We start from the raw sequence: 24844 nt of genomic DNA, 5'->3' as shown, positions 1-24844 counted from the left end.
CTGCAGCCTGCTGGGGGGGGCAGGGAGGGCAGGGGAGTGGGGGGCTGCCGCCACCCCGTGGGGGTGTCCCATGACGCCAGCCCGCCGGGAGGCGAACCCGAGCCACAAACTTTTATTCTCAAACTGTAACAAACAAAAAATTTAAGAAACAGAGCAGAGTCCGGGTCCCCAGCGCCCCCGGCCATGGGGGGGCCGGCGGGGGCCAGACGGGGAACCAGCCCCTTCCGCGCCGGCGGCAATGGCCCGCACCGGAGCGGGCGTCCCCAGGGTGACGCGGGCAACCGAAACCACCTCCCCCGGTGCCGGAGGGGCACCCGCGGCGAGGTCCCGGGGACCCCCGGGGCCGCCGTTAGACAGCGGTAGTCCTGCCGAAGAGGGGCATGGAGACCGGGAGGTGCCAGGGTCCCGGCTCGTAGGTGTCCCTGCTGCTGAGCTCCGAGTCCGTCCAGCTGGGAAACATGCGGGGGGAACATTCTGCCTGCAGGTAGAGGTCCGGGCAGGCAGGACCGGGGCTGGCCGAGCGGGGCAGGTGCAGTGCCGAACCGTAGCCGGCGTCCAGGAAAAGGGGTTTGTAGCTGGGGGGCTGCTCCTGCTTCTCCAGCCGCTCGTGGCTCAGGAAGGGGGTGTTGATTTTGCGGTAGAGCCCCCGCGTGTCCATCAGCACCTCGCTGTACGGCGGGGGGGGCTCCGCCATCAGCAGCGCCTCCTCGTAGCACGGCGGCTTCGACAGGTCTGACTCTGCAAGGCAAAGCCCCCCCCCGGACCCCCGCTGCCGTCAGTGCTGTGCCCCGGCTCTCCTGCCGTATCACACCCCCCCCTCAAAAAAAAGGGGGGGGAGGCGCACGCACCGGTGATGCCAAGAGCCCCTCCCTGCTCCTTACCGTGCCGGCAGCTCCAGGGCCGGGGGGGTGGGATGTGGTGGGGGTGATGATGGTGGGGCTCGAGGCGGAGGCGGTGGGGAATGGCGATGCCGGGGGGGCTGCCCCCGTAACCCTCGTAGTGCAGCGGCTCCAGCTCCAACGCGCGCAGGCTCTGCTCCCGCAGCCGCTCCTCCTGCTGCCGCTTCACCCGCCGCCGCAGGTAGCTGCAGAAGCAGCACAGCAGCACGATGAGCCCCCAGATGAGCCAGAAGCCCGCGAAGCAGGTGAGGAAGGTGTAGGTGCCCTGGGACATCACCATCTTGGCTGCCGGCCCCGGGGGGAGGCCCCCGCCTCTCCCTGCCCTCGGGGTGGGGGACGGGATGCTCAGGGCGGCGGCAGGGCCAGGGCAGGACCCGATGCTGTCAGGGCCGCCGAGGGCATCTCCCCGGGCCGTGCCCGGCGGCGTCTCCTCCGGCCCGCGGGTGCCCGCCGTCAGGGGTCCGTCCTCGCCATGGAGCCGGGGGGGGCTGGAGCGGGTGGGTCAGGCCTGGGTGCGCTGGGCGGGCGGCGGGGCGGGGGGCCGGCGGGGTGGGCGATGGGGGGACAGGGCCGGCGGGGTCCCGCTGCCCATCGCTGGGAGGGGGCCGCCGGGGAGGGGGCCCTGCAACGAGACAGACGTGAGCGTGAGCGTGGCGGGGACGCGGCCGCCCTGTTCCCATGGTGACTCGCTCCACATGCGCAGCGGCGCCCGCAGCCGGCGGGGAGCCGTGCCTGGCCCCACGCGCGCCCCCGCCGTCGCCCCCACGGCTGCGAACCCACCCCCCCACCCCCCCAACACCCTGCCACAGCACTGCCGGGCAGCCCAGGGCGGGAAACGGATGCCGTGGCACCGTGGCATCGACACCTTCGAGATCACGGGGTGTCTGCTGGCATCCCCCCTGCTCCTGCCCACCCAGTGCACCCCAAATCAGCTGCAGAGCCCAGGCAGCTCGGCCCCCATGCCGCTCTGCAGCAGGGTGCCCCGCGGTGCCCCGGGGAGGAGCAGGGACACGTGGAGCCGGAGGCTGCCTGCGGCACGTGGCGCTCGCGGGAGCACGTGCACCACGGCCATCGCTGGCCTCGCAGCCCCCAAGGAAGAATCAGGGGATGGTGGCACCCTGACACGGCGATGGACGGCAGGGGGGTGGCGGTGACGGGAACCGTCACCCCTGCCAGGTCCCTGCCTTTAGGCAGGCTGACAGCTCGGTCACATCCAGCCGAGCACCGAACAGGGACAGCGCGTGCCGGGGGGGGTGGGGTGGGGAGCTGTGCACATCAGCGAGCGGGGAGCAGCACCCATGGGTGTTCGCAGGCAGGCACGTAAGCACCCATCAGGATTATTATCGTGGTGTGGGAGAGACCAGGCTCGCCAGCGGGGAGGAGGGCAAGCGCTGGAGTGGCAGTGGCGGAGGGCAGGGTGACCACGGGGGCACCATCGCTCCCACGTGCCTTGGCTCGGCGAAGGGCCACGGGGTCCCCGGCCACCCCACGGGGCAGGGCCACGCTGCCAGCGAGGGCACCACGGCAGGACCACCGGGTGTCAAGGGGGCTGGCGGGGCAGCAGGAAGGGCAGCGGGGCCGGAGAGCCGAGACCTGCCGGAAGGAAGGAAGGAGGGAGGGATGGGGGAAGGAAGGGGCCAGGGAGCCCTGGCCACACTCCGGCCGGGCAGCGGTGGGCAGCGGCGGGCAGTGGGGGCTGCTCCATCACGCAAACAAAAGCGGGGGCAGAGGCAGCGGCGGGATGTGGGTCTTTGGGGGTGGGGTGCCCCTTGCTGGGGAGCCCCAAGCCACCACCGCTGCCCGGCTAAGGCCAGCTCGGTGCGGGCTGAGCTCGCCAGCCCCGACTGCAACAGGCTCCCGGCCGGCAGCCTGGGCATCCCCGGGAGGGGGGGGGCACCCTGCGGGAAGGGCCGTGGGTCGAGCACCGGGATAACGGCCGGGACTGGGGGGGGGGAACGACACGCGACACCGGGAACCGGGGCAGGGGGGGCTGGCGGCGCCTGGGGACCGGGGGCGTTTGCGGATGGGGCGTGCGGGGGGGAGCGGGGCTGCCGGGGCCGGAGACGTGCGGGCTGGGGGAGGCGCGGGGCCGGGCTGGGAGACACCCACGCCGCGCGGGGAGCGGACCGGCCGCCCGGTTGGGAGCAGCCGCCGAGCCGGGCCCCGCCGGTAACCCGGGGCCGCCCCGCTGCCCCCGGCTACGGCCTGGGCCCCCGCTGCCCGCGTCGCATCCCAGCCCGGTACCTCCGGCGGGAGGGGGACACCCCGGCGGGGACCTCCCCGCTCCCGGTGCCGGGCGCGGCAGCCCCCTCCTCCTCCTCCTCTTCCTCCTTCTCCTCCTCCTCCTCCTCCTCCTCCCCCGGGGCGCGCGCCCGCCGGGGACGGACCGGAGGCGCGCGCCCCGCTACGCGCCGCGCGCCCCTGCCCCGGCCCCCGGTTCCCGGTGGCGGCCCCGCGCGCCCCCGCCCCGGCCCCGCTGCCTCCGCGCCGCGCAACAGGCGGAGGCGCCGCGCCCGCTCCCTCCGCGGCTCCCGTTACCGGCGGCGGCGCACGTGGCTCAGGCGGCGGGCAGCGGCGGCGGCTCCATAGGGTGACGGCGGCCGGAGGGGGGCGGGGGAGGGGGGCCCGGTGCGCGCCCGGTGCGCGGCGCCGCCGCCACCTCCCGGCGCTGCCTTTGTCTCCGGTGAGCGCTCCCGCGCCGCCGCCGCGCGCCGCCCCGCCCGGGCTCCCGCCCCGCCGCTCCGCCCCGCCCTCGGCTCGGGGAGGGACCCGGGAGCCGGCGGGCCCCCCGCGCCCCCGCCCCGGGACCCTTCGCCGAGCAGGGGCTACCGGCGCGGAGCGGGGGGGAACGGGCACTGCTACGGGAATCCCCCCCCCCACCTCCCCGGGAACGGCCGCGGGATGGCGGTGGCGTGAGGGCCGTGGCATCCCCGGGGGTGGCCGCGGGAGCCCCACGGGGTGGGGGCCGGGGATCCCCGGGTGACGGCCCCACGGTGCGGGTGGGGTGATGGCCCTGCGAGGCCCCGCGGGGCGATGCCACGGGCTCCCCCATCCGGTGGCCGTGCACTCGCCCTGGGGGTGGCTGTGGCGTGCCAGGGTTTGCCGGCCACCCACTCCCCTGGTGCCAGCCACAGCCTCCTCAGGGGGTGACGGCCATGTGCTCCCCCGGGGTGAGAGCCAGCACAGTACAGGGACAGTGGCAGGGAGGGCAGCTCAGCCGCTGACGAGTCCTTAACGGCCCCCGCCGCCGCAGCCCTCCGGGGTGCTGCAGTGGGACGGGTGGCTGTGCGGGGTGGGGATGCCAGCCTGGCCCCGAGGACAGCGAGGGACAGAGGTGGCACTGGGTGACGCAGCAGGCTGTCCTGGGGGCACCCCGCTCACTTGAGGCTGCCCTTGCCCCGGAGCAGACCCCTTGGCCGGCCTGCCCCGAGGACTCAGACCCCTGCACTAGGGCTCCCCCAGCCATTTGCTGTCTGGGGGCCGTCGCCAGCTCTTCTCTGCTGCGCCCAAGGCCGGTGGTCACGGCTCCCATGGGAGATTCCCCCCCCCCATGCGCTCAGCTTGGGGGCGAGAACACCCGCTCTCCCTTCCCTGCACCCTGGGGCTGTGCCAGATGCTGGGAGCGTGGTTACAGGGCAGAGTCGTGCCCGCTCTGTGCCCGGGCCAGAGGCCGGGTGGATGACCGGGTGTGGGTGCCCGGCAGGGGTGCCCCACGCGGGCCGTGACCCTGCTGCCACTTCCTCCCCGTGGGCAGGGTGGCAGGCGCCTGCTGCAGCCGCACACACGGCGCATTGTTCTGCCGGGGCCCGGCCGGAAGGACTTCCTCCATCCCGGCCAGGGGATGACCCGGGGAAGCCGGGAGCTGGCAGCCCGCTCCCACCACGGCCGGGCAGAGCGGCTCCGGCAGACGGCCAAGCCCCGCCACCTCGCTCGGAGCAGGGCTGTGTTGGCCGTGTCTTCCCTGGCCCCCTTGGCTCCGGCCCCGACTCACCTTGCTGGAACTTGTCTCCCGCGATCGGACCTCACAGCGCAGCCGTGGCAGCCCGGCAGTGCCGGCTCGACGGGTGTGGGGGTGCCCGAGCAGCACCCACGGCGGGCAGGAGGCTGCGGCCATGCAGGGGGGCTTGGGTGCTCCCTCGGGGCATGGGGAACGCAGAGGCGGGGGGCACGCTGGGGCCCACGGGCATCGTCAGGCCAGGGTGAGGGCGATCGGGGGGAGCTAGGCCTCCGGCCCCGCCAGCGCCGGGGGCCGGGAGCTGCCTTCCCCTTCCCCACGGCGGCGGGGGGAGGCAGGCGGGGGAGCGCTCCCCGAGCCACATGGTGGGCTGGAGGAGGAGCCGTTGCCCAGGCAACAGCTGAGAGCATCCTTCACCCCTGAAAATCGTGTGCCGGCACTGCCGCCACAGCCCCACGGCTCGGGGCACGACCCAGGACCCCCAGCACCCCAGGGCCCACCCGGAGCTCACCCAGGGCCTGCCGCGTCCGTGGGGCCCAGACCCACCCATTCCAGCTCTGGCTGTATATACTAGCGCCCACTCACCTGCATGCTGCTCCCCCCCCCAGCAAGGGGAGGGATGGGGATGAGGCCCCCCCTAAACACCCAGGACTGGGACACTGCTGGGCAGGGGGGAGCTGGGGACAGGCAGAGCCCCTTCCATGCCCTGCTCACGGCTCAGGGCAGGCTGCCCACACCCCGGTCCTGCCCGCAGAGCCACGCTGACCATCTGACGGACACCGCTAACACGCTGCTGACCCCAGGACCTCGGTGCCAGGGTGCCACAGCCCAGGCAGTGCCAGCAGGGCAGCACAAGCATCCCTGGCCAGTGCGGTGGGAGCAGCAATCCCCAGGCAGTCCCCATCCCCCCGCCCTGCCTGCCTGCCTTCCTTCTACGGCTGCAGAAAATTCCTGGATTTTACCCCAAGATGCCCCCTCCGAGTGTGAGAACTCCTCCTCGGCCCGCTCCCATAGCAACTGTTCCCTAGCTACCCAGCCGCACTTGCTATTCTCATCCCTGTGCAGCTGTGTGCGGCCCCCCCCGCGCTGCGCACGAGGCTGCCGCTGCTGCCACCGGCCCTGCCGCCAACCCCGGACCCCAAACCCACCCTGCATCCACCCTGAACCTGGCTGTCCCCTTTGCACACTCCCCCATGGCGACTGTCGTGACCCTAACCCTGCTCACGCCGTGTCCCCGCTTTCAGGGGCTGTCCCTTGGGCTAAGGAGGCAATGTTCTGTGCTTCCACAAGGTCCCCCTCTGCACGGTCCACCCCCCCCAACCCCGAAGGAGCAATGCACAGCACCCGGAGGGGAGCAGGACTCTGACCCCAGCCCCACAGCACACCCGTGACATCCCAGGAGGGGCTGTGCTGAAGGCAAAGGGGAGCGGGGTGACATGCCCCAAAGGGAACCACAGCAGACAAGAGCACTCCAACGGCACAAGGCCTTGTACCTGTCATGGCCCTGAACCGACCAAAACCACCCAGCAGAAGCCACTGAGGGCGACCTGCGGTCCCTGGTGCTCAGCATCAGCCCTTGTCCTGGTGGGCAGCCCCAGCCCTTCCCTGCAGGACTGGAGCACCAGCCCAGGAACAGGGGTCCCTGCTCCTCTCCTCCTTACAGCCACCAGCCCTGTATGGCCTGGAGCTGTGCTGGCACAAGGTCCCCCTCTGCACGGTTCACCCCCCTTGACACGACAATAGAAGGCACGGCAAATCTTATGCTTAACAAAAGGTTAAAAATTTAAATACTCTCTCCAACTTTAGTGCAAGGCAAGCAAATGATACCACAGGTCCAAGTAGGTGCTCAGCCCCCCCGGGGGGGGCCTGGCTCAGAACGAGCACGAGGCGGCAGCATGCACACACGCACGCACGCGTGTGCATACACACACAGAAGAGACGAGTTACTGCTCAGGACACAGCTGGGATGAGTGTGCACAAGAGGAGACAGGACAAGCAGTATGGAGAGGCGGGCTGAGCCCCACACTGCTCCCCAGGGACACGCAGGGCTCCAGCCCCTCCACTCCTGCCCTGCCCTTAGGGACAAGAGCTGTGCTGGCTCCCCAGGACCCCTGAGGATGCACACGAAGCTGGTACAGCAGGCAGGCTGGTCCCGGCCCCATTCACTCTTGGGCCGCAGCTCACAGCATGAGACCAGTAAGGGACGTTCTCTTTACCATGGCTTTGCTCCCTGAGAGCAGGGTCCCTTATGTGTCTGTTCCTCCGACACCGAGCTGGGCCTGGAAATGGCGGCACCCCCAGCACACACAGATGGCTGGTCCGGAGCTGGTGGAACTGCGTTGGGGCCATCCTGCACCATGCCAGGGATCAGACCGACCCTTTGGACCCAGCAGCAGCTACCTTCTGAGCATGTGGCGTGGGAGCAGCTGTGTCCTGCTGTGCCACAGGCAGCCTGCCAGCGGTCTGGAGAGGGGACCAGGATCAGCTCCCCAGAGCTGGCAGCATGTGCAAGACGAGGCGGGAGGAAGCAGGCTCCGGCAGACAGGGAAGCGAGGATGAGGCAGTGACGCTCTGCTGCCAGGATGCAATGGTAGACGCTTTGGCACAGCCGTTTCCTGTGCCTCGGGGCTGAGCAATGGACTCCGCTGGAGCCAGGGACGCCTCAGCATGGCCAGAAAGGTCCAGGAAAGATGCTTTAGGCACCTCAAGGCATAGAAGGCCTCTGCCCAGGACTCCCTGGTACAAAGCTGGGACCGTCGCTCCCCCCATAGGAGGACATTTGTGCCTGTGACAGGGTGGGGGCACTGCAGGCCCCCACCTATAGATTAAAAACTGACATGTGATATGTACAGACCGACATATATAAATATACACCAAACCTGCAGTGCTACTTTGGCACCATGGAATGTGTCAGCAGAGCTGCTCCAGCCTGGCCTTGGCCCACGCTGGTGCAATCCCTCCCTCCCACCCTGGGCCCAGGAGGGGAGCAGCAGCCAGTGGGCAGCAGCAGCAAAATCCCAAGTGGCAGATTCAGAAGTGTCCAGGTCTGTCTTGGGGACAAGGTCTTGCCCATGGTCAGATGGGCCTCAGCCTGAGCTGCGTGCTGCCGCCAGCCCTGGAGCCATCCTCAGAGTCTTCAAATACAGACGTGTAAAGCTGTAAACAAATCCACTTTGTGGGACCGCTGCTACCTTGTCCTTCAGGCTGGGCTGCTGTTCTGCTGGGCACCCGGAGAGGCCAGGGGGTCCCAGGGGCTGGAGAAGAAGCTGTGCTCTACAGCCGGGTGGGCTCTTCCTCACTGTCGCTGCAGTTTCCACAACAGTCCTGAAGTCAGAAGGGCAAGGAGAGGGAGGAGGGAGAGAGAGGAGCACAGCAAGCAGAGGGTGAGCAAGGTCACACAACCCAGCCTATAGCTGCCCTCAGGCAGGGAAGGGCCAGGCCCCCCCCTGGCCTGCACATGGAAGAGGTAGATGGAGGCAAGGGGCTGGAGGGGATCCCTCCTCTGCAGAGAAACAGTCAAGCTGCATCTGGGGGTTCAGCTCCTGGCAGACAGACTGGTGAGCACGCAGCTGACTAGCTCATAAGCTGGAAGGAAGATGGGCTCCATGGTCTACAGCCACCCAGGGAGACAGCTCAGTGCTGGCACAGACGATCTGCCCCATTCAGGGCTCGGCCAGCCACAGAAGCAGCCCAAGCCCTTTTTGCTGGAAAGGGAGTCTGAGCACGGGGCAATGCCAAACCCTTCACGGTTTCTCAACCCTTCTGTGTGTCCCAGACACCCGAAGAGAGGAGTGAAGGAAACTTCCCACAGCCCCCTGGGAGCAGAGCTCCCAGCAGTGGCAGTGCAGGGGCAGCTTTGGCTCAAGCTGAGGGCAAGGCCTCCCCCACAAAGGCAGCAAGAGCAGGGAAGCGGGATTAGTGGCTCGGGGCAGTTAGAACAACAAGCAGCTTGTGCTCTGCTGGGGTCAAGGGGATAGGCACTGAAGGACAACACTCCTCTTTCCCAGATCTTGCCATGTCCGCGGGCCACCGGGTATTTCCCTGAGCAGAGCAGCCAGGAGAGACTGCTCACCTCTGGAAAGAGAAAACACGCGGCAAATCACAGCTCAACCCCTGCTACAGGCAGCTGCCCATCCTCCAGCAGGTCCTGCCTGCCTCAGGAAGGGCTGGCTATCCCAGCCCAGAGCTGGCTCTGGCTAGGGCAGCCCACTGAACAGAGAAGCACAACTGGGAGCTCATCGGGGAAGCAGGAGTCAGCACCGGGTGGCTGAGAGTGGGTCCAGAGCCAACCACGCTTGAGTCCCACAGCTGCAAGCAGCTGTTGAGAGGCAGCAGCCCAGACTTTGCCAGTCCTGGAAAGAAGGCAAAGACTGTTCTGGGCAGAGGAGACAGGCAGGCAAGCAAGCCCACAGCAGCTGCAAGACATTTCCGTTCTCCTTGTCCCTCGAAAGAACTGTTCTCTGCCTGCCTCAAGGTCTGGCAGAAATGCTCTGGGGAGCCCAGGCAGCCCATTCCAAGAGCAAGGTCTTCTTCAGGCTTGGTATTATTCATGTAGGAAGGGAGGATTGCTGTTTTAGTGCCTTCAACATCCCCCCGCCTGTGTGACTCCAGCACTTTTAGCCAGGACACTCCATCCCAGCCCCCTCGAGTCCCCCAGCACAGGGAGTGCCAGCCAGGTGAGGGCTGGCTCCCTGCACCCTTGCATGGGTCCCCCTGAGAGCCCTGGGGTCCAGCCACCCAACACTAGGGGAGACTCTGCCTGCTGCCCTCTTGTGCCCACCTCCTTGCCAGATCTGCCTGGCACAGGCAGGAGCAGGCTCATTGCTGCTAGAGGACTTGCTGGGGAGGAAACGCTGGGCAAACACTCTTACCTGTCTGCTGAATAAGCGCTGGAGTAACCCTTTTTTGGGCTGCGGAGAAGGCTGCCCTTTCCAATCCAGGTCTGGGGGCACCATGCCGTCTGTGCTAAAGACATTCAGCTCCTTAAAACACTCCGTCTCGATCATCTGGAAGAGGGCAAAGATGGCTGCAGTAACTGTCACAAGAAGCCCACCACTGAGGGCCCAGCAGAGCACAAGAGCAGCAGGGACAGCATGAGCCCTGCGGGACACTGCACTTGGCCATGGCAGACACAAGCAGGAGCAAAGACCTGTCCTGCAAACCTACCTCATTCTGCCAAGGAATGGGCACACTTCCCGTGGCAAACTTCTGGTAGAAGTCGTTGTCTGTGGGCTCCAGCTCCACCCCTTTCACCGTGGAGAACTGCTCGATGTCTAGAACATCCTTGCAGTAGATGGCCTGGGGCTAAAGAGCACAAAGATTGCTCTAATGCCAGGCTCCATGATGATGCCACCACCTCAAACAGCCGTGGCTCATGGCCAAGCCCAGACCCCCTCTCCCTGCAGCCCAGAGCTTGCTTGACCCTTGTTCTGCCAGGCTCCAGAAACAAGAGGGAAGCGGATGGGCCCCATCTCCTCAGGTGAGCCACTCCAGGGCTCTCGCTTCCTTTGACAGCACCAGTGTCTGAAGAGGTCAGGATACAGACAGGCACTTACATCTGGCTTGAAGGGGGGGTCCAGCATGCCTGCTTCCAGCCTCCTGAAGTTGAGGTGCTTGAAGAGAGGGTGCTCCTTCACTTCCTTGGCCCCAGCTCCTCGGCACCCCAGGCGCTCCAGAGGGTCTTTGCACAGGAGCTGCAACACAAAGGAAATCAGTGTCCTGGGTGGAGGGTGCTTCAGGCAGGAGCAGCCCTGAGGTCAGCTGGGCTCCTGCAATATATCTCTAGGGATGGCACAGGCCCGCTAAGCGGCTGGGGGGGCAAGAAATTAAGGCACTCTGGATCCTCCTGCACTGCCTTATCAGAGACAAGGGAACCTGGCTGCCACCAGCACCTCTATGGGGAGCAGCCTCCACATTCTCCTGCTGCGTGCAAAGAGGTGGTGGGAGCAAAGGGACAGGGATGCACACTCATACCATGGTGCAGAGGGAGCGGGCACAGGGCGAGAACTTCTCTGAGTACTCCTCCTGTACTTCCTTCACCAACCGCTCCACCTCCTCCCGCTTGATCTTCTTCTTGCGCTGCTGGAAGGGGGACTGTCCCTCGATCATCTCGTACACCAGGCAGCCTAGAGCCCACCAGTCTGGGCTGAACGTGTAGCGCTCGTTCTTCACCACCTCCGGAGCTACATAGCAGCGGGGGTGAGGGACATGTGAGGGCAGGGAGAGCACATGTGCAGTCAGAGACCACTTTTTGATTAAAGCAGGGCCACTTACCCATGTAGCCAACTGTCCCCACCCGGCCCTTGATTGTTTGGCCCTCAGGCACGTGCACAGCTAGCCCCAGGTCTGAGATACGGATGTGACCTGCACAGAGGAAGGGGCAAGTTAACAGGACAAGGTCAAGGGACAATATTTGAAGCTGCCAAGAACACAGAGCAATACCCTGGTTCAAGGAGAGGAAGAGAGAAGGACTCAGACCCAGGGCTCCTCTTGACCCTGCACTCACCATGGTCATCCAGCAATATGTTCTCTGGCTTCAGGTCCCTAGGAAGGAAGGGACTTGATTAGCAAGAAGCCTGTTGTCAAAGCAAAGGACACAAGCAACAGCAACATCTCAAGAATTCACAGATAAGAGCAGAGGGATGCAATGCCCCTGCCTCGGGCACACAGATAACCTTCCCCTCCTGGGCAGAGAGGCAGGACATGACAACCTTCAACCCTCCACAAGGAAGCAGTGAGCCTGTGGCTGATTCCCTCTTTGCAGGTGCAGACCTCGCTATAGTGCCGTGCAAGAGAGAAGGAGCAGAGGCTTCTTCTGCTTACCCTGCCCCAGGGCAAGTCACAGGGTAGGACCAGAAGGGACTTTCTGTCCCTGTGTTTAGCTATGCTTTCCCTAACGCTGCATCACACAACCCAGTGAGTACAGTCATACATCAGCGTGTTCTCCCTCCTGCCCAGCTCTCAGTCTTGAGCACATAGGGGCAGCCTACCCTCCTTTGTTCTAGTGTCAATGCTGCCCAGGGAGTTAAGCACCCCAGTGCCTGCCCTGAGGCATTCACAGCATGATCACATCTTGTTCTTGGTGATCATTTACCAGCATGAGGAAGCCAAGCTAAGCTCTGACGTCTCTCCCATGAGATCAGCTTTCTGTTCCTGATCCCCTCTCACTCAGCCCTGTGCTGCTTTCAAGCCTGAGCTTATTTTCTTGAGCAGACAGACCCAGCTGGGCTAGTAAGAGCAGCAGGAACCCTCTTCCTTCTGCAGCCCGTACAAGGTCTCCCAGCAGGGACCAGGCAGCGCGCACCTGTACACTATCCTCTCCTGGTGCAAGTCCTCGAGGCCACAGCAGATCTCGGCAGCATAGAAAGCTGCCCGGGGCTCCTCGAAGCCAGCCTCTCCCATGTGGTAGATATGGAACTTGAGGTCCCCTCCATTCATGAGGGTCAGCACTAGGCAGAGAGCATCTTTAGTTTCATATGCATAGGCTAAGCTCACCTGCAATTCAGGGCAGAAAGGCCGTTAGAAGACACAGCTGGAAGAGGGAAGCGCCCACACTCTGATGGGCACTTTGTCACCCAAGCAGCCACTCATGGGCAGCAGGACTGGGCCTTTGCCAGCAGAGGAGGCAGAGGGGGAACTGTGCAAACCCAAGGAGGATGTGGAAGTGCCCAGCAGTCCCAGCACACCCCATTTTCCTCAGACAGGGAGGACACTATTTAGCTGAGCCAGAACTGCTCTCCTCTGGGGCAAGCAGCAAACAACAGCAACCCTGGGGCAGCATCTGATGAATCCTCCATAAAGGGAGGTTTCAGGCTGTTCACAACTCACTGCAACCAGGGAGAGAGCTCCCCACCACACAGCGCAGGGTTAGGCTTCTGCCCACTTGGCTGTCTGGAGACAGTTCTCGCTGCTTTCTTGTGCCCCAGAGGTTAAGAAGGTGCCTGTGAGACCAGATGGGTGTTTGGACCTGAGTTTGGGGGCATTTACAGCATCTTGTGGAGGCAGTAGGATGTCCTGCCAGACCTCAGCCTTGTGAGACATCTGCAGCCACCAGGACTCTACCCCCCGCCATGTGCAGGGTCTGCTCTTGCCTCTCCACACGGGGTGAGGAGCACAGAAGTGCCAGGCTGGCTGGTTGGAAGAAGAAATCAACCACCGCAGCAAAGTGAGAGCAATTCCTATGTACTTACTACAAACCTACTGTTCACTTTTTCCAGGATCTGTTTCTCATTCAGGGCCATGGCCTCTCCCTTCCGCTTTTTGATCCGTTTCTTTTCCAGCTTCTTGCAGGCATACATCTTTCCCGTGGCACGCACTTGGCAGGCACAAACCTGGATGAGGGACAAGGCTCAGCACCCTCCCACTGCTGTTTTCAGGGTGGGGGTCTAGGTTCTGCTCTCAGGAAGAAGTACGGGAAGGCAAAGATGTCTCTGTCCCCGCTTCACTCTGAGGTTAGTGAGAAGCCTGTTGTCAAAGCAAGGACACAGGGAGCAGTGACATCTCCAAGCACTGACATCTCCAGATGTCACAGATAAGCAGTAGAGGGCTGCAATGCCCCTGCCACCTGTAGCAGCACCATGGCTGGTGCTTGGGAAGACAGAAGGCCACTCCAGAAACAGAAGGAAGCCTGACAGTGACAGTTTTCAGGAGTGCAGTTTCCTCTGCCAAGACACTGGGAACAGACCTGACTCTCTGCCCGGGTGGCAGTACGCACCACAGGGCACATGCTACCTACCCTACACAACACCTCCCACACCTCCAGTGCCTGGCGAGAGGGAGCTCCTGACCCTCAGAGGGGAACTGACGGATCCTGCAATGCCCACAGCACAGCAGTGCCCAGCGCAGAGCCCCCACAGTCCACCCAGCCAGCAACACCTGTCTCCAGGTGCTGGAGCAGCTTGTGGCACCCTGATGGCCAACCCAGGTCTGCATCTGGCAGCAGGCAATGGTGGCTGCCTGGTACACTGAATGCAGAGGAAATAGTGGTCACTTACCTCCCCAAAACCGCCCTTGCCCAGTACACGGTACTGGCGGAAAGTGTTTTTGGTCACTGGCTGCCTGTGAGGGAAAGGAAACTGGAGTGGGATGGGAGCAGGGAGAGAGCAGGGGCTGAAGCCCAAACCACCCCCATGTGCTGGCCTGGGAGACTGGCTCACCCCAAAACCCCTTCTCCAACAGACCTTGCTTCCCTGTGAGGCAAGCAAGACTGAGGCAGCCAGTAGAGGCTGATGGTGCTAATAAATGGCCCTGAAGGGGAGCAAGAGCAGATAAAGGCCAGGCCCTTGGCTCCTGCCAGGGCCCAGCACAGGAAGGAGCCCAAGGGGGGACTCAGGCAGCCTGTGCAAGGAGGGTGCAGGTCTCCCAGTGATGCCAGGGAGTGTTACCGTTCCAGCCATTTCCACTGCAGGAAGCGGTTGAAGTACAAGCTGTCGAGGTAGTCGGCAAAGGGAGCCACACTCAGGTAGTCATGGATAAGCCTAGGACAGAGCAGAGCCAGCAAGGTTCCTGAGAGGTGATCACACCCATGGAAAAAGCCAGCAGTCCAAGGAAAGAGGAGGTGAGCAGCCCCGAGAGCCCGTTTACTTTGCCATCCCCTCACCCAGCCCGGTGCTGAATCACCCACATAGCCCTGGCCCAGAAAGCCCCCCTCCACGCTAAGCCTGATGCAAAAGGAAGGCACATTGGAGGTACCGCTGGGACAAACACAGCACCCTGGGACCAGGCTGGCACCGCTAATTGTGGCCTCTCAGCATCAGTCAGGGCTGTGGGACAAAGGGGGACGATGAGACTCTTTGCAGTTGCCCCTCTGCTCACAGGGCAAATGTGGACACAAGGCTGTAATCAGCTGCCGAAAGCTGCTAGCAATGTTCAGCACTGGGCGCTGAGTTGTTCACTTTCAGATGAATATCCAGCACAAAAGGCCACAGGGGATCCTGCTCGAGAGAGCTAACTGCCTCAGAGACCAGTGCCAGGGCTGCCCAGCGGAGTAAAGAGCCTTAGACATAGTGTCTAGACTAGAGACATGCATCAAGAAGAAGTGGACGGGCTCTTCCCCTTTCAGAGCTTGCCAAGAGCAGGCAGGGCCCAGCCCGGAGGCTCTGCATTCAGACAGTGACACTAGTTACCACACACAGAGCTAACGCTCCCCAGAAGACTGCAGCAAACCCATTGCCACAGCCCTGCACTCGATTAGGCAATGTGCTCCAGCTACTGTTCAGGGAGGGGTGGAAGCTATAAGCCCAGCTTCTGCTTTGCACCCGGAGCCAGGACCTCAGCCACTGCTTCTGCGATGGGAACAGAATTGACCTTAGATCGCTAAAGCAACAGCCAGTGTAATCTAACCACAACAGCCACATCTGCAGCCAGCGGGAGAGGACAGCTGGCACTGGGACTGCAGCTGTCAGCTCTGCTCTACGGGTGCCTACGAGATCCTGGCACAAGACTAGGAACAGCACGGCCAGATGCTGAGGATCGCTGAAACGGGGTCTTCCCAAATGGCAACTCAGATCCACAGCAGACTGAGAGGAATGACAGAGGTTTCTGCAGCAGCTTATGGCTCCCAGAGTCCATGGGAGCTTCTTGCCTTTGCTTTCCTGTAGCTGTGCTGCAAACCACTAGCTCAAAACTCCACAGGCCTTAGCACCAGCCCTTACTCTCCTGGAGGAAGGGACCACGAGGGACAAGGCAAGTTAGCTGCAGCATCTACCCTGTGCTGTGACCTGAAGGCAGGCCCCAGCCCTCTGACTTACTTAGTGGATTCCTTGAAGAGCTCCTTGGAAGGTTCCTGCTCCAGCCTCTCACAACATGCATCCACCAGCTGCGAGGGGACTTCAGGCACATGGTCCTCACTCTGGAGACAAAGGGATGGAGTCAGACATAGGGAGCAGAGCACAAGGAACCTCCCAGGAAGAAGCCCACAGGAACAGCACACAGGTGCCCATCTGCTTTCGGGCCAGTGGGAAAAGCAGTAATGGTCACTTGTGAGGTGGTGGGGTGGCTCTGTACTCTGCTCTCACCATCCTGCCCAGCACGTTCACTGTGGCAGGATAAGGGCAATGACAGTTGTCAGCTTTACAACTGCTCTACTGTTGCAGGCAGCAAACACAACCCTCTTACTCACGTTTGGCTTCAAGTACTTTTCAATCAGGTGCTGCCCGCATTCCTTCCGCTTCTCATCTGGAGCCACTTCATAACCTGCCTGCATAGAGCGAACAGCATGAGGAGCAGGTCCAGCCAGGAACCAAGCTTTGCTACTGAGCAACAGCTGCAGAGCAGCAACACCCTCTGCCCAAGGTTTCCCATGCTTTCCTGGAAAACCAGATCTCCAGTAAACAGCTCCCTAAGCAAAGGCCCAGCCCCATCTTGGAGAAAACTGCAACTCACAGGTTTTTCCTTCAGGAAAACCCTACATGCCCAGAAGTACCTGGCAACTGCTGAGGCACCCAGGGCCAACCGGTCTGTGCCCAGGGTGCCAAGAACATACTTTCCTCCCCCAACGAAGCCTGACGGGCTTTGCTCTTACCACGGCATCCAGGAACTTGACACAGCGTGACAGCTCAGGTCGTGTCTCGCAGAACTGCCGAAAGAGCATGTGCCCGATGGGCTGCTTCTCACACAGGCTGTGGTAGTCCCGCTCTGCAAATGTGGAGAAGATCACTCACTGCCAACCCCCAAAGGAGCAGCCACTGCCCTGGCCATAGGCAGTGGTGAAGGGGCTGGCGACTTGTCAGCTGGCTACTCACAGGTCCCACCAGCCTGAGACTCTCAGGAAAGTGAAATGCATCCAATGGGGACAAGAGGCATGACCGAGCTTTTACGTTCCCCTATGGAAGATCTTTTTCCCTGAAAGAGGTTTGACCTGCTGTTCTGTACAGACTGCCCCTCTTCTTTCTAGCAAGGGAACTTTGTGTCTCCTGCTTGCCTGGAGGCTCTCTTCTCAATCATCTCCCCACGGAGATCGACTGACTACTCCAGATACACAACTTTCCTTGGAACATGAGGAACACACTGAGCTTATTTCAAGGCAGATCTTCCAGGCCAAGAGTTGCTCTGATGACTCTTACAAACCACTCTTATTCCCAAAGGCCCTGCTGGAAGCAGCAGCATCATAATGGGAGGCACCATTTCCACAGATGTCCTGTTAAAGCTGCACACAGCAATTAGACCCCCCCACTCCATGGGACAGCCACTCGCTTGTATATCAATTCCTACTGCCCTCTGGAGCTCGGCTTCCCTGCTGATTCCTCCTACCCCTCTCTGAAGTCTGGCAGCCCAGGCGCCAACCCTTTTGACTACCCAGAGTACTTCCAGTTCTCCGTTTTTTTTCCTCCCCTTCCACTCATAAGATGTTGTCTGATCGCAGGCCAGAACAGATTTCTGTTAGAGCCATTGCCACTGAGGGCTGCAGGCTGCCTGGGGTGCAGATGTACAGCCATCCACTGGCTCGCAGGGGACCTTCCAGCACTCCCCGGGGCTGAGTACTGCCGGCTTTCCCCTCCCCGTGCAGCAGTTTCTCCCGAGGAAGCTGCGGCTTCCTGAGGGTGCACGAGAGCGCAGAGACGGCTGGGCTGCGGTGGGGGAGGAGGCCACCTCACCAGCTCCACTGCACCGGCCGGTTTCCTTGTGTCTGCAGGGGAAGGAGTTCCCTTCAGCTCGGGAGGACAAGAGTTTGCTGCTGGTGAGATCAGAAGCTTTTGGCTGCCCTTGCCGCTGCCCAGGCTCACAGAGGGTTGCTCTCTGTGGTCAGGGCACACAAAGCTTAATTCTGCAGTGGGCAACCAGCCCACCATGCCCGTGGTCCTGCCAAGCCTCTGGAATAGGAAAGAAATGCCGTTCTAGCAGGCTGTGAGGGGAAAACAAAACCACTCCAACCAAAGAGTAAGGCAAGCACAAGGAACAGGGTCATCTCTCCCATGGGGAAAGCAAGCGAGGCAGCCACCACCTGGGCCAGAAGCACTTCTTGCATGCCTCCCCAAGGGGAAGTGGGGACATGGGTGGTGACAGCCAGCCGCTGGGGAAGGACTTGCCTCCCAAAGCTGCACAAAGTCACTGTCCTGAACAGTGCGACAGCAGAGACAGACAGACCACCAGCACTCACCACTGGCAAACGGGCAGCACAACAAAGGTGAAGCTGAGTGCTGGAAAACATGTCATGACACCCACAGGAAGGGTGGCTGCAGGCAGAGGACAGCCATCAGCTGACGGAAAGCTCTGCTGAGGGCACACAAATCAGAAGCAGATAGGGGGTGGAACGGCCAAGATGGGAGCTGCAGGGAGAGCCCAGGCCATTGCTGTGTTCAGTGCTCAGAACTCACTCCAGAGAGGCAGTCTGCAGCAAAACCAAGGCGAGAGTCTCCATGTGACTACACTCGGCTGCGAAGCCAGCCCCAAGAGGTGGTGCATGGCAGCAGGGAGGTGAGGCATGGCATGCACGGTGTGCACTGGGCTATTGTGAGCTTGGAGGTTACAGTGTGGATGACAGAGGCTGAGTTATTCCAAGTGCTACAGTTCCACGTGCCCTCAAAGGGGGCATCCCTTCTCCTTGGGGCTGCTGGGACCTGGAAAACCTGGGCAGGGCAGAATTGGGGACCGGAGCTGCAGAAACCTCCAAAAGCCACTCAGCCCAGTGACACCTGCTCTGAAACAAGGCCAGCACTGTGCCACTCTCCAGCTGGCAGCTGAATCCAGAGTGACAACTTAAACAACCTCTCCCCTTCCCAGGAAGCAGAGCATTCCCACCCTCTGTGCCCCAAAACAATTTCACATGATCTCAGGACCAAGCCTGCTGCACAAACAACATTAAAACCATGAAGAGTACAAAGTGCAGTATTAGAATGACAGGCCAAGCCCTGCCCAGCTCTACAATTCTCATCCATATCACACAGCAAGAACCCAGTTTTGCCCAAGAAAAGCTGCTGCACTAGTGTTAGAAGCCGAGGTCTGCAGAGCAGGACTGAATCCCAGCCAAGGAGTCCAGAGGACATTAGCAGGGCCTTTGTTATTTATGCAAAGGCAGCCCAGAGTGATGCTCCAAAACTGCAACACTGAGCAGGTCTGTTTGCAGAGAAGGTGGTGTATCTCTAGTGAAGCTCGTCACAGTCTAGAAGGTGTGTGGGTACATCAACAGGCACTATCCAGTGAGCACCCAGCAGCTGTGACTTACCTACCCTTCGTTTGTTCCCTACACCCCAAGCTCTGAGTGATCCTGGCTGGGATTTGGCTGACATGTGCCCTGTTATATGTCCCTGACCCTCATGAGACTCAGCTTTGGGTGCACAACACTCATACGTGCTCACCCACCGGCCCTGCTCCAGAATGGAGCCTGAGTGCTGCTCAGCTGCTGCCAGCCCCCACATCTTACCAAGGGTTTGTCGAAGATCCTCGCAGAGGCTGATGTGGGGGAACTGCAGCATCTGGCGCCATTTCTTACTTTTGCCTTTCCGGTTTCCGCCACCACCTGCAGGGCACACAAAATTGGCACCGTGAGTTACGAAGCAAGGATGTCCAACTGCAGCCTAGCCTTGCCAGGAGCCAAGAGAGGAGACACCCTCTGTCCGTTTACACGAGCAAGCCCAGGCAAGGAAAACAAGACCGAAGCCGTACTGCCGTCTCCTGGCTGGTGGAACAAAAGTGTTAGAGCCTCTGACTGCCAAAGGAAGTGGACAGACCAATCACTCCGGCTGCTGAACAAAGTCCCAACCAAGAACATGAAGACCTTTCACCTGGACATCTCAGTTTAGTTGTATTTAAGATGGGAGAATCAGGGCACAGGCAGGAGTGCCTAAAGCCACAGGTTGCTCTATGCCTGGACAAGAGTTCTTGGCTCCCAGGCCTGTCCTCAGGACCTCTGCATAACTAATCACCTCTCAAGGCCAAGCCTTGCTCAGTGTGAAGATCTTCCTGCTGTAGTAACGATGTTCATGCTACCTACTCATTCCAAGACTGATTGCTTACTCCAGGGAGGGGCTCTCAGAGGGAGGACATGAAGCTGGGAGACAGGAATTCCTGCTCTAATCCGGGCTCCACAGACAACTCACTGCATTGCCCGGGGCTCATCACTTCAGTTTCCCACCTGTGAAGTGGGGACACTCCCACCTTTCTCCAGAGATAAGCCAGCCTCAGAAAAGCAAGATCCAAGAACCAGATATTATTCCAACTTCAGCTGCTGGAGTAAATGCCCAGTGCTGTAGGACAGGGTGGGAAAGCTTCTAGATAGACCAAAAAATTTACATCATAGCAAGCACTAAGTACTGAAATACTGATTGCTGGGCTCAGCCAACCTCCAGGGATTGCCTTCTCTCTGCCCCGGTGCCAACACACACATGATCTCCCACCTCCCTTTGGAAATACATTAAACCACCCTGCCAAGTTGGGCCAAAGGCACGGCTTTCTGAAATCAGGGGGGGTTGAACATCATTTATCAGCTCTTGAGAAACACTTTCATAACACTTTCCTCCACTGTGGATGCAATTCAGACCCAAATCCTGAATGCAGTCCCTGGGCATCCAGCTCCCTGCACTGCAGGAGGCCTTGGTTGGACAGGCAGGTGGGACAGGGCCATCACAGACGGCCTTCTGCAGGGCCAGCCCCAGGTCTGAGCCCCTGGCACACTGTGGGTCGCTGTGCTACATCTGCCCTGCACCAGCAGCTGTGCTGCATGATTGTACAAACTCAGGAAGGAAGTGACTCAAGGGTAAGCAGGGGTGGAAGAAACCAGCAGCACAGACACCTTCTTGTCAGCCACAGCTTGTGGCAATGAAACGGACAGGGACAACTAAGCGAGGGCACAGCAGGACAAGCCATCCTCACCCCAAGAGCGCTCAAGGAAAGGCAGAGCAATGCTCCACAGCACCCAGAGGACGAGGACCGTCAGCTTGCATTTCCTCGAGTTGTTTGCTTTGAAAGGAGGCTCCAGCGCCTTTCATGCACGGTTCTCCCCCACCCTCCTGGTGCTGCAGCAAACAGCCCAGCAGGGAACTCGTCTCCTGCACACCAATCTCCCAGCACCACCATTTTGGGGATGGGGCAAGGGGTGGGCCACCTCCACCCAGAACTCACCACAAGGGAGCTTTAGGGCTTGGTGATAGCTCAAAACTCTTCTGTTGTCTCTCTGCCAGAGGCCGGCAGGCAAGGGGGACAACAGGGGAAGGATCCTTCACCTTCCCTGGGCCAAACCCTCCTAGAAGAGTTTGAAGGAAACAGAAAGCATGGTCATCCTATGGCAGCAGCTGTCAGCAGCCCCCTGCAGCATGCCCAGGGTGATCTCAGCCCTGCACTGCCACATTAGACTACGAGGTTCCCAAAAAGGCTGGGCTGGAGCAAAGCACCTGGTGCTGCTGGACCCGGCCAGCAAAGCGGCTCTGTCCTGTCACACAGGCTGCCAAAGCTTGCCCCAGTGGCCACCACGGCCACTCAGCCATGGGTGGGAGAGCCGTGGACAGGCAGCACAGCCACCTGCAGCTCTCACAGGCCAGGAACCCTCCGGCACGAGCGTGTCAGTGGATCGTATCTGCCTGCAGCCCAACTGCCCACCACCTGCCAAGGCTGAGGCACTGGAGGAGCGCTGGGAAGCACTGCAGCAGCCGTCCGACGCCTCGCTCTGCATCACAACCAAACTCCATTCTGCTGAAGGCACAACAGGAGACAGTCTCCTGGTCACTCACTCCATGCGAAGCAGGGTCTCATGTCTAGAGGTCACAAAGGTCTGGTTTGGTGTTGTCCAAACTTGGTTTTGAACCAAACCTTGCTATTAGGAACCATAATGTCATGGTCCACCACAGTCACCGTGCCTGAAGTACCTACACGAAGCCTGATTTTCAAGCAGCTCAAAATTGTTTCTGCCAGTGTAAATTTAATTTTGTTGCTCTTTGCTCCCACAAATCTAATCTCTAAAGCCCTCAAACTGGATTTCAGTGGGGCCCTCAGGCTCTAGAATGACTTGGTCTGGCCAGCTGCACACCATGGGCCAGGAGGGACTATATTTCCCCGCCACTTTATGTGATCTAATGAACTCCCCGACTCCTGACTGAATCAGATCTTCTCTGCAAAGGACCAGGCTCCTCTGTGACAGACTTCCCAGCTCTCTCCTTAAGCCATCCCGAGGCTTCTCTGCACAGCTCCCCTGTACCTGCCGGACAGCCCCGCTGCTGGCAGGCTGCATCCCACGCCGAGGCCCTGGCATTCAGCCGTGACCCCTGAAGCAGCAGGAGGTTTGTGGGCCCGCAGCAAAGCTCCTGGCGCTGAGCGGACCAGGGGCCAGGGCTGGTGTGAATGTGGCAGAGGGGTGGGGCTCACCGCCGCAGTTTCGGGATCGGCCCTTGTGTGGGAAGCAGCAGTTTACCTGCCCGAAATCAACTTTTTCTCCTAAAGCTGCTTTTCCCCTCTGCCAGAGGAGCCAGAGAAGCCTCTGGAAGGGGTAAGGCTGGAGGCCACCAGCACCGGCGGGAGGCAGACGGGGGCTGCAGGGCACTTTCCACACGGAGAGGCAGCAAGGCCACCCTTGGAGGGCTCAACACCCCCCGGAGGCACCACAAGCCCGGGGCGCGGAGCAGCCCCCGCCTGCCCGGAGCAGCACCCCGTGCCGGGGCTTCGTTTAGAGCCGCCTGCCTTGAGGCGGCCTGGGCCCAACCTGCGCCGTTACCTCCCCGTTCCCAGCAGCGCCGGGGGCAGCCAAGGCCGCGACCCCCCCCCCCCCCGGGAGGGTCAGCCCCGGGGCTGGGTCCCGGGGACAGACGTCGCCGGAGCCTGTAGCCCGGCCCGGCGGGCTCACGGCTCAGGTCATCGGCACCTGCCGGGCGCTGGGCTCGCTCCGCGGCCGGGCTGCCCCGGGACCGCCTGCCCCACCGCCGCCGCCCCGGGCCTGCCGCCTCCCCGCGGCACACCGTCCCCCTCGCCTCAGCTCCGGGCACCGGCGTCCGCCCGGCGCCCCCGCTCACCTTCGCGGGCCTTGAGGAGGACGGTGTTGGCGACGATGTTCTCCAGCTCCATGGGCCCGGGCGGCACCGCCGCCTCCCGCCCGGCTCCGCGCCGCTTCCCTCAGCTCAGCCCGCGCCCCGCCGCCGCCGCCGCCTCCCCCTGCCGCCGCCGCCGCCGCCGCGCCCCGCCCACTCGCACCCAGTCCGCCAATGCCTGCCCACGCTCCTCCCGCGCCGCGCTCCCATTGGCCCAGCCCCCCAGAAAGCCTCGCCCCCTCCGCCGCGCCGCTGCCCTCCCGTTGGCCCCGCGGCGGGCGGAGGTGTGGGGGGGCGGGGCGGGGAGAGAGAAGCGCGCGTCAGTCGGCGGCCATTGGCGAAGCCCTGCCGGGAAGAGGGGGCGGGTGCTGACTGGAGGGCGAGGTGTCACTCAGGGAGCGCAGCCGCCGCTCCGGGAACGGATTGGGCGAGGGTCAACGGGCGCCCACCACATGAAGAGGCCCGCCTCCTGCAGCATCTGATTGGGTGGGGAGCTGCCACTCCGCTCCAGCTTGCGTCGTGATAGGGGCGTTGGGGGGGTGGGGCCGAGCGGCTGCTTAATAAGGCGGGGCTTGCGGCGGGTCTCCAGAGAGAGTGTGGGTGGTCGGTGGCGGTGGCCGGCGGTGGGCTCGGCCGCTGGTGCACCCAGGGCCCTCTCTGAGGTGTCCTGAGCTCCTGTTAAAAGCAGTTACGTGTTTAGGGGAGCCTTCCCCCTCTTTGTAGCCTGGCCTTGCGTTTGCGATGGCCTCAGTAAAATTTTCCAAGCGCCTGCGTGTCCGGTGTTGGTCAATCCCTGCGGGGCGGGTGACGCAAGCTCTGGTGCGGGGCCCGGTCTCCCCAGTCGCTCCTGCCGTGGAGGTTTGGGGTTTCCTCATCCCCTGGTGCCCTCGGCGGTGGGGGGATGCGGTGCTGCCAGCCTCGTCCTGCTGGGACTGATGTTGGTGGCTGGTCGTGTGCCATTCCGATGTTCGAGCTCTTCTTGGGCTCTTCAGTAAGTGCTGCTGCTCCTGCAGGCTTCTTCCCTCTGATGATTTGCTCTAAAAGCATTTTTTTTTTTTTTTTTTTTTTACTGGTACTTCAGTTAGCAGCCTTACCCTGTATGAAGATAAGCTGTGGTGTCTCCCCCCGCCTGCTCCCTGGCAAATAAGTCATTGATTTCTCTGCAGAGAAATCTTACTCAAGCACCCCTTGGTGGTCCATCAGCCCTGCAGATGACCTGCCCAGCTCCCTGCTTCTCCTAGGTGTAAAACCGCTCATGAACCCTCTTACCCGTTAGCAAGTTGTGCCTGCCCTGCTTTCTGCTCCTGGCTTTTGTGTGCAGATGTCACCTCTGCCGTCTCTTGCTCCAGCTCACAGGTGATGCCTCCTTCCTGCCTTGCGTGGGGCTGCCCCAGGTACAAGGTTGGTGGTGGCCAGGACATGGAGGAGCATGGGGTGACGGGCAGGTCCCTCCACCGGCTTCTGTCAATGGCAACCTGCTGGTGGGGACCAGCCTGGGCTCCTGAGCGCTGCTTGGCCAGGCCGTGCTAGCAAGCAGGAGGGAAGGGGTTCATGTCCTCAGGCTGTAGCGAGGCTGACGATAACAACACAAATTATTGCAAGCACTCGTGGCCTGTGCAGTCAGTACTGACTGTAGTCCACCGTGCCCTTCAGCATCCGCTGGAGATCAGATGTCGCATCTTCTGGTTACGAACCCACAGTGATAACGAGGAGGAGGAGGATGCTTTGCCCTGCCATACCTCGGAGGTGATCTCCCATGTCACTCTGCCATGAGGGATGAGCTCACGCTGTGAGCTTTTTTCTTTTAGAGCTGCTTTCCTTTTAAAGGTGGCACATACTTATTTTGAGCCTCAAATGTGATGACTTTGTTTCCTTGCATTTGCATATTTAACCCTTAGGTTGCTACTTTCTGTTTCCTCCCAGCTGGTGTTTTGCAGCACTGTTCCCACCGCTGGCAAGAGTTATCAGCCACAGGGTGCTGCCGGGGCAGCACAAGGGTCCAGAGGGGTCTTGGTGTCCCCAACACAGCTGGAGGCAGCCCA

The 24844-nt window shown here is 61.7% G+C and overlaps 2 protein-coding genes across 4 annotated transcripts; both read right to left on the bottom strand.

Annotated features, from left to right (window-relative positions):
* Positions 1-97: 97 nt before the first annotated feature.
* On the bottom strand, positions 98-5191 carry PRR7 (proline rich 7, synaptic). Its single transcript, XM_069772748.1, has 3 exons — positions 4891-5191; positions 882-1521; positions 98-738 (listed from the first exon to the last, which is right to left on the bottom strand). The coding sequence occupies exons 2-3, from the start codon at positions 1177-1179 to the stop codon at positions 350-352; spliced, it is 687 nt and encodes a 228-aa protein (XP_069628849.1). The 5' UTR covers positions 1180-1521; positions 4891-5191; the 3' UTR covers positions 98-349.
* A 1427-nt stretch (positions 5192-6618) lies between these two features.
* Positions 6619-22921, bottom strand: GRK6 (G protein-coupled receptor kinase 6). Of its 3 annotated transcripts, none has more exons than XM_069772746.1 (16): positions 22788-22921; positions 19214-19309; positions 16376-16488; positions 15974-16051; positions 15603-15703; positions 14238-14330; positions 13848-13911; positions 13044-13184; positions 12158-12348; positions 11360-11397; positions 11128-11217; positions 10828-11036; positions 10410-10547; positions 10021-10158; positions 9726-9860; positions 6619-8928 (listed from the first exon to the last, which is right to left on the bottom strand). In XM_069772746.1, exons 1-16 carry the CDS (start codon positions 22837-22839, stop codon positions 8923-8925), a joined length of 1683 nt encoding a protein of 560 aa, XP_069628847.1. In that variant the 5' UTR covers positions 22840-22921; the 3' UTR covers positions 6619-8922. The 3 variants fall into 3 exon arrangements, with proteins under 3 accessions (XP_069628847.1, XP_069628846.1, XP_069628848.1); XM_069772745.1 differs by having other exon boundaries at positions 6619-8178; XM_069772747.1 differs by having other exon boundaries at positions 6619-8178; positions 12158-12302; positions 13055-13184.
* Between the last annotated feature and the right edge of the window lie 1923 nt (positions 22922-24844).

The sequence above is a fragment of the Haliaeetus albicilla genome, chromosome 27 (assembly GCF_947461875.1).
Source record: "Haliaeetus albicilla chromosome 27, bHalAlb1.1, whole genome shotgun sequence".
In the NCBI taxonomy this organism is placed as follows: Eukaryota; Metazoa; Chordata; class Aves; order Accipitriformes; family Accipitridae; genus Haliaeetus; species Haliaeetus albicilla.
This window is presented reverse-complemented; position numbering and strand designations above follow the sequence as displayed.

Coding starts and splice junctions, on each gene's coding strand:
- PRR7 (XM_069772748.1), bottom strand. CDS start 1,179: ATGGTGATGTCCCAGGGCACCTACACCTTCCTCACCTGCTTCGCGGGC. Junction 739..881: donor GCCCTGGAGCTGCCGGCACG/GTAAGGAGCAGG, acceptor TTTGCCTTGCAG/AGTCAGACCTGTCGAAGCCG.
- GRK6 (XM_069772745.1), bottom strand. CDS start 22,839: ATGGAGCTGGAGAACATCGTCGCCAACACCGTCCTCCTCAAGGCCCGC. Junction 15,704..15,973: donor AAAAGTACTTGAAGCCAAAC/GTGAGTAAGAGG, acceptor CTTTGTCTCCAG/AGTGAGGACCATGTGCCTGA. Junction 10,159..10,409: donor ACCCCCCCTTCAAGCCAGAT/GTAAGTGCCTGT, acceptor TGTGCTCTTTAG/CCCCAGGCCATCTACTGCAA.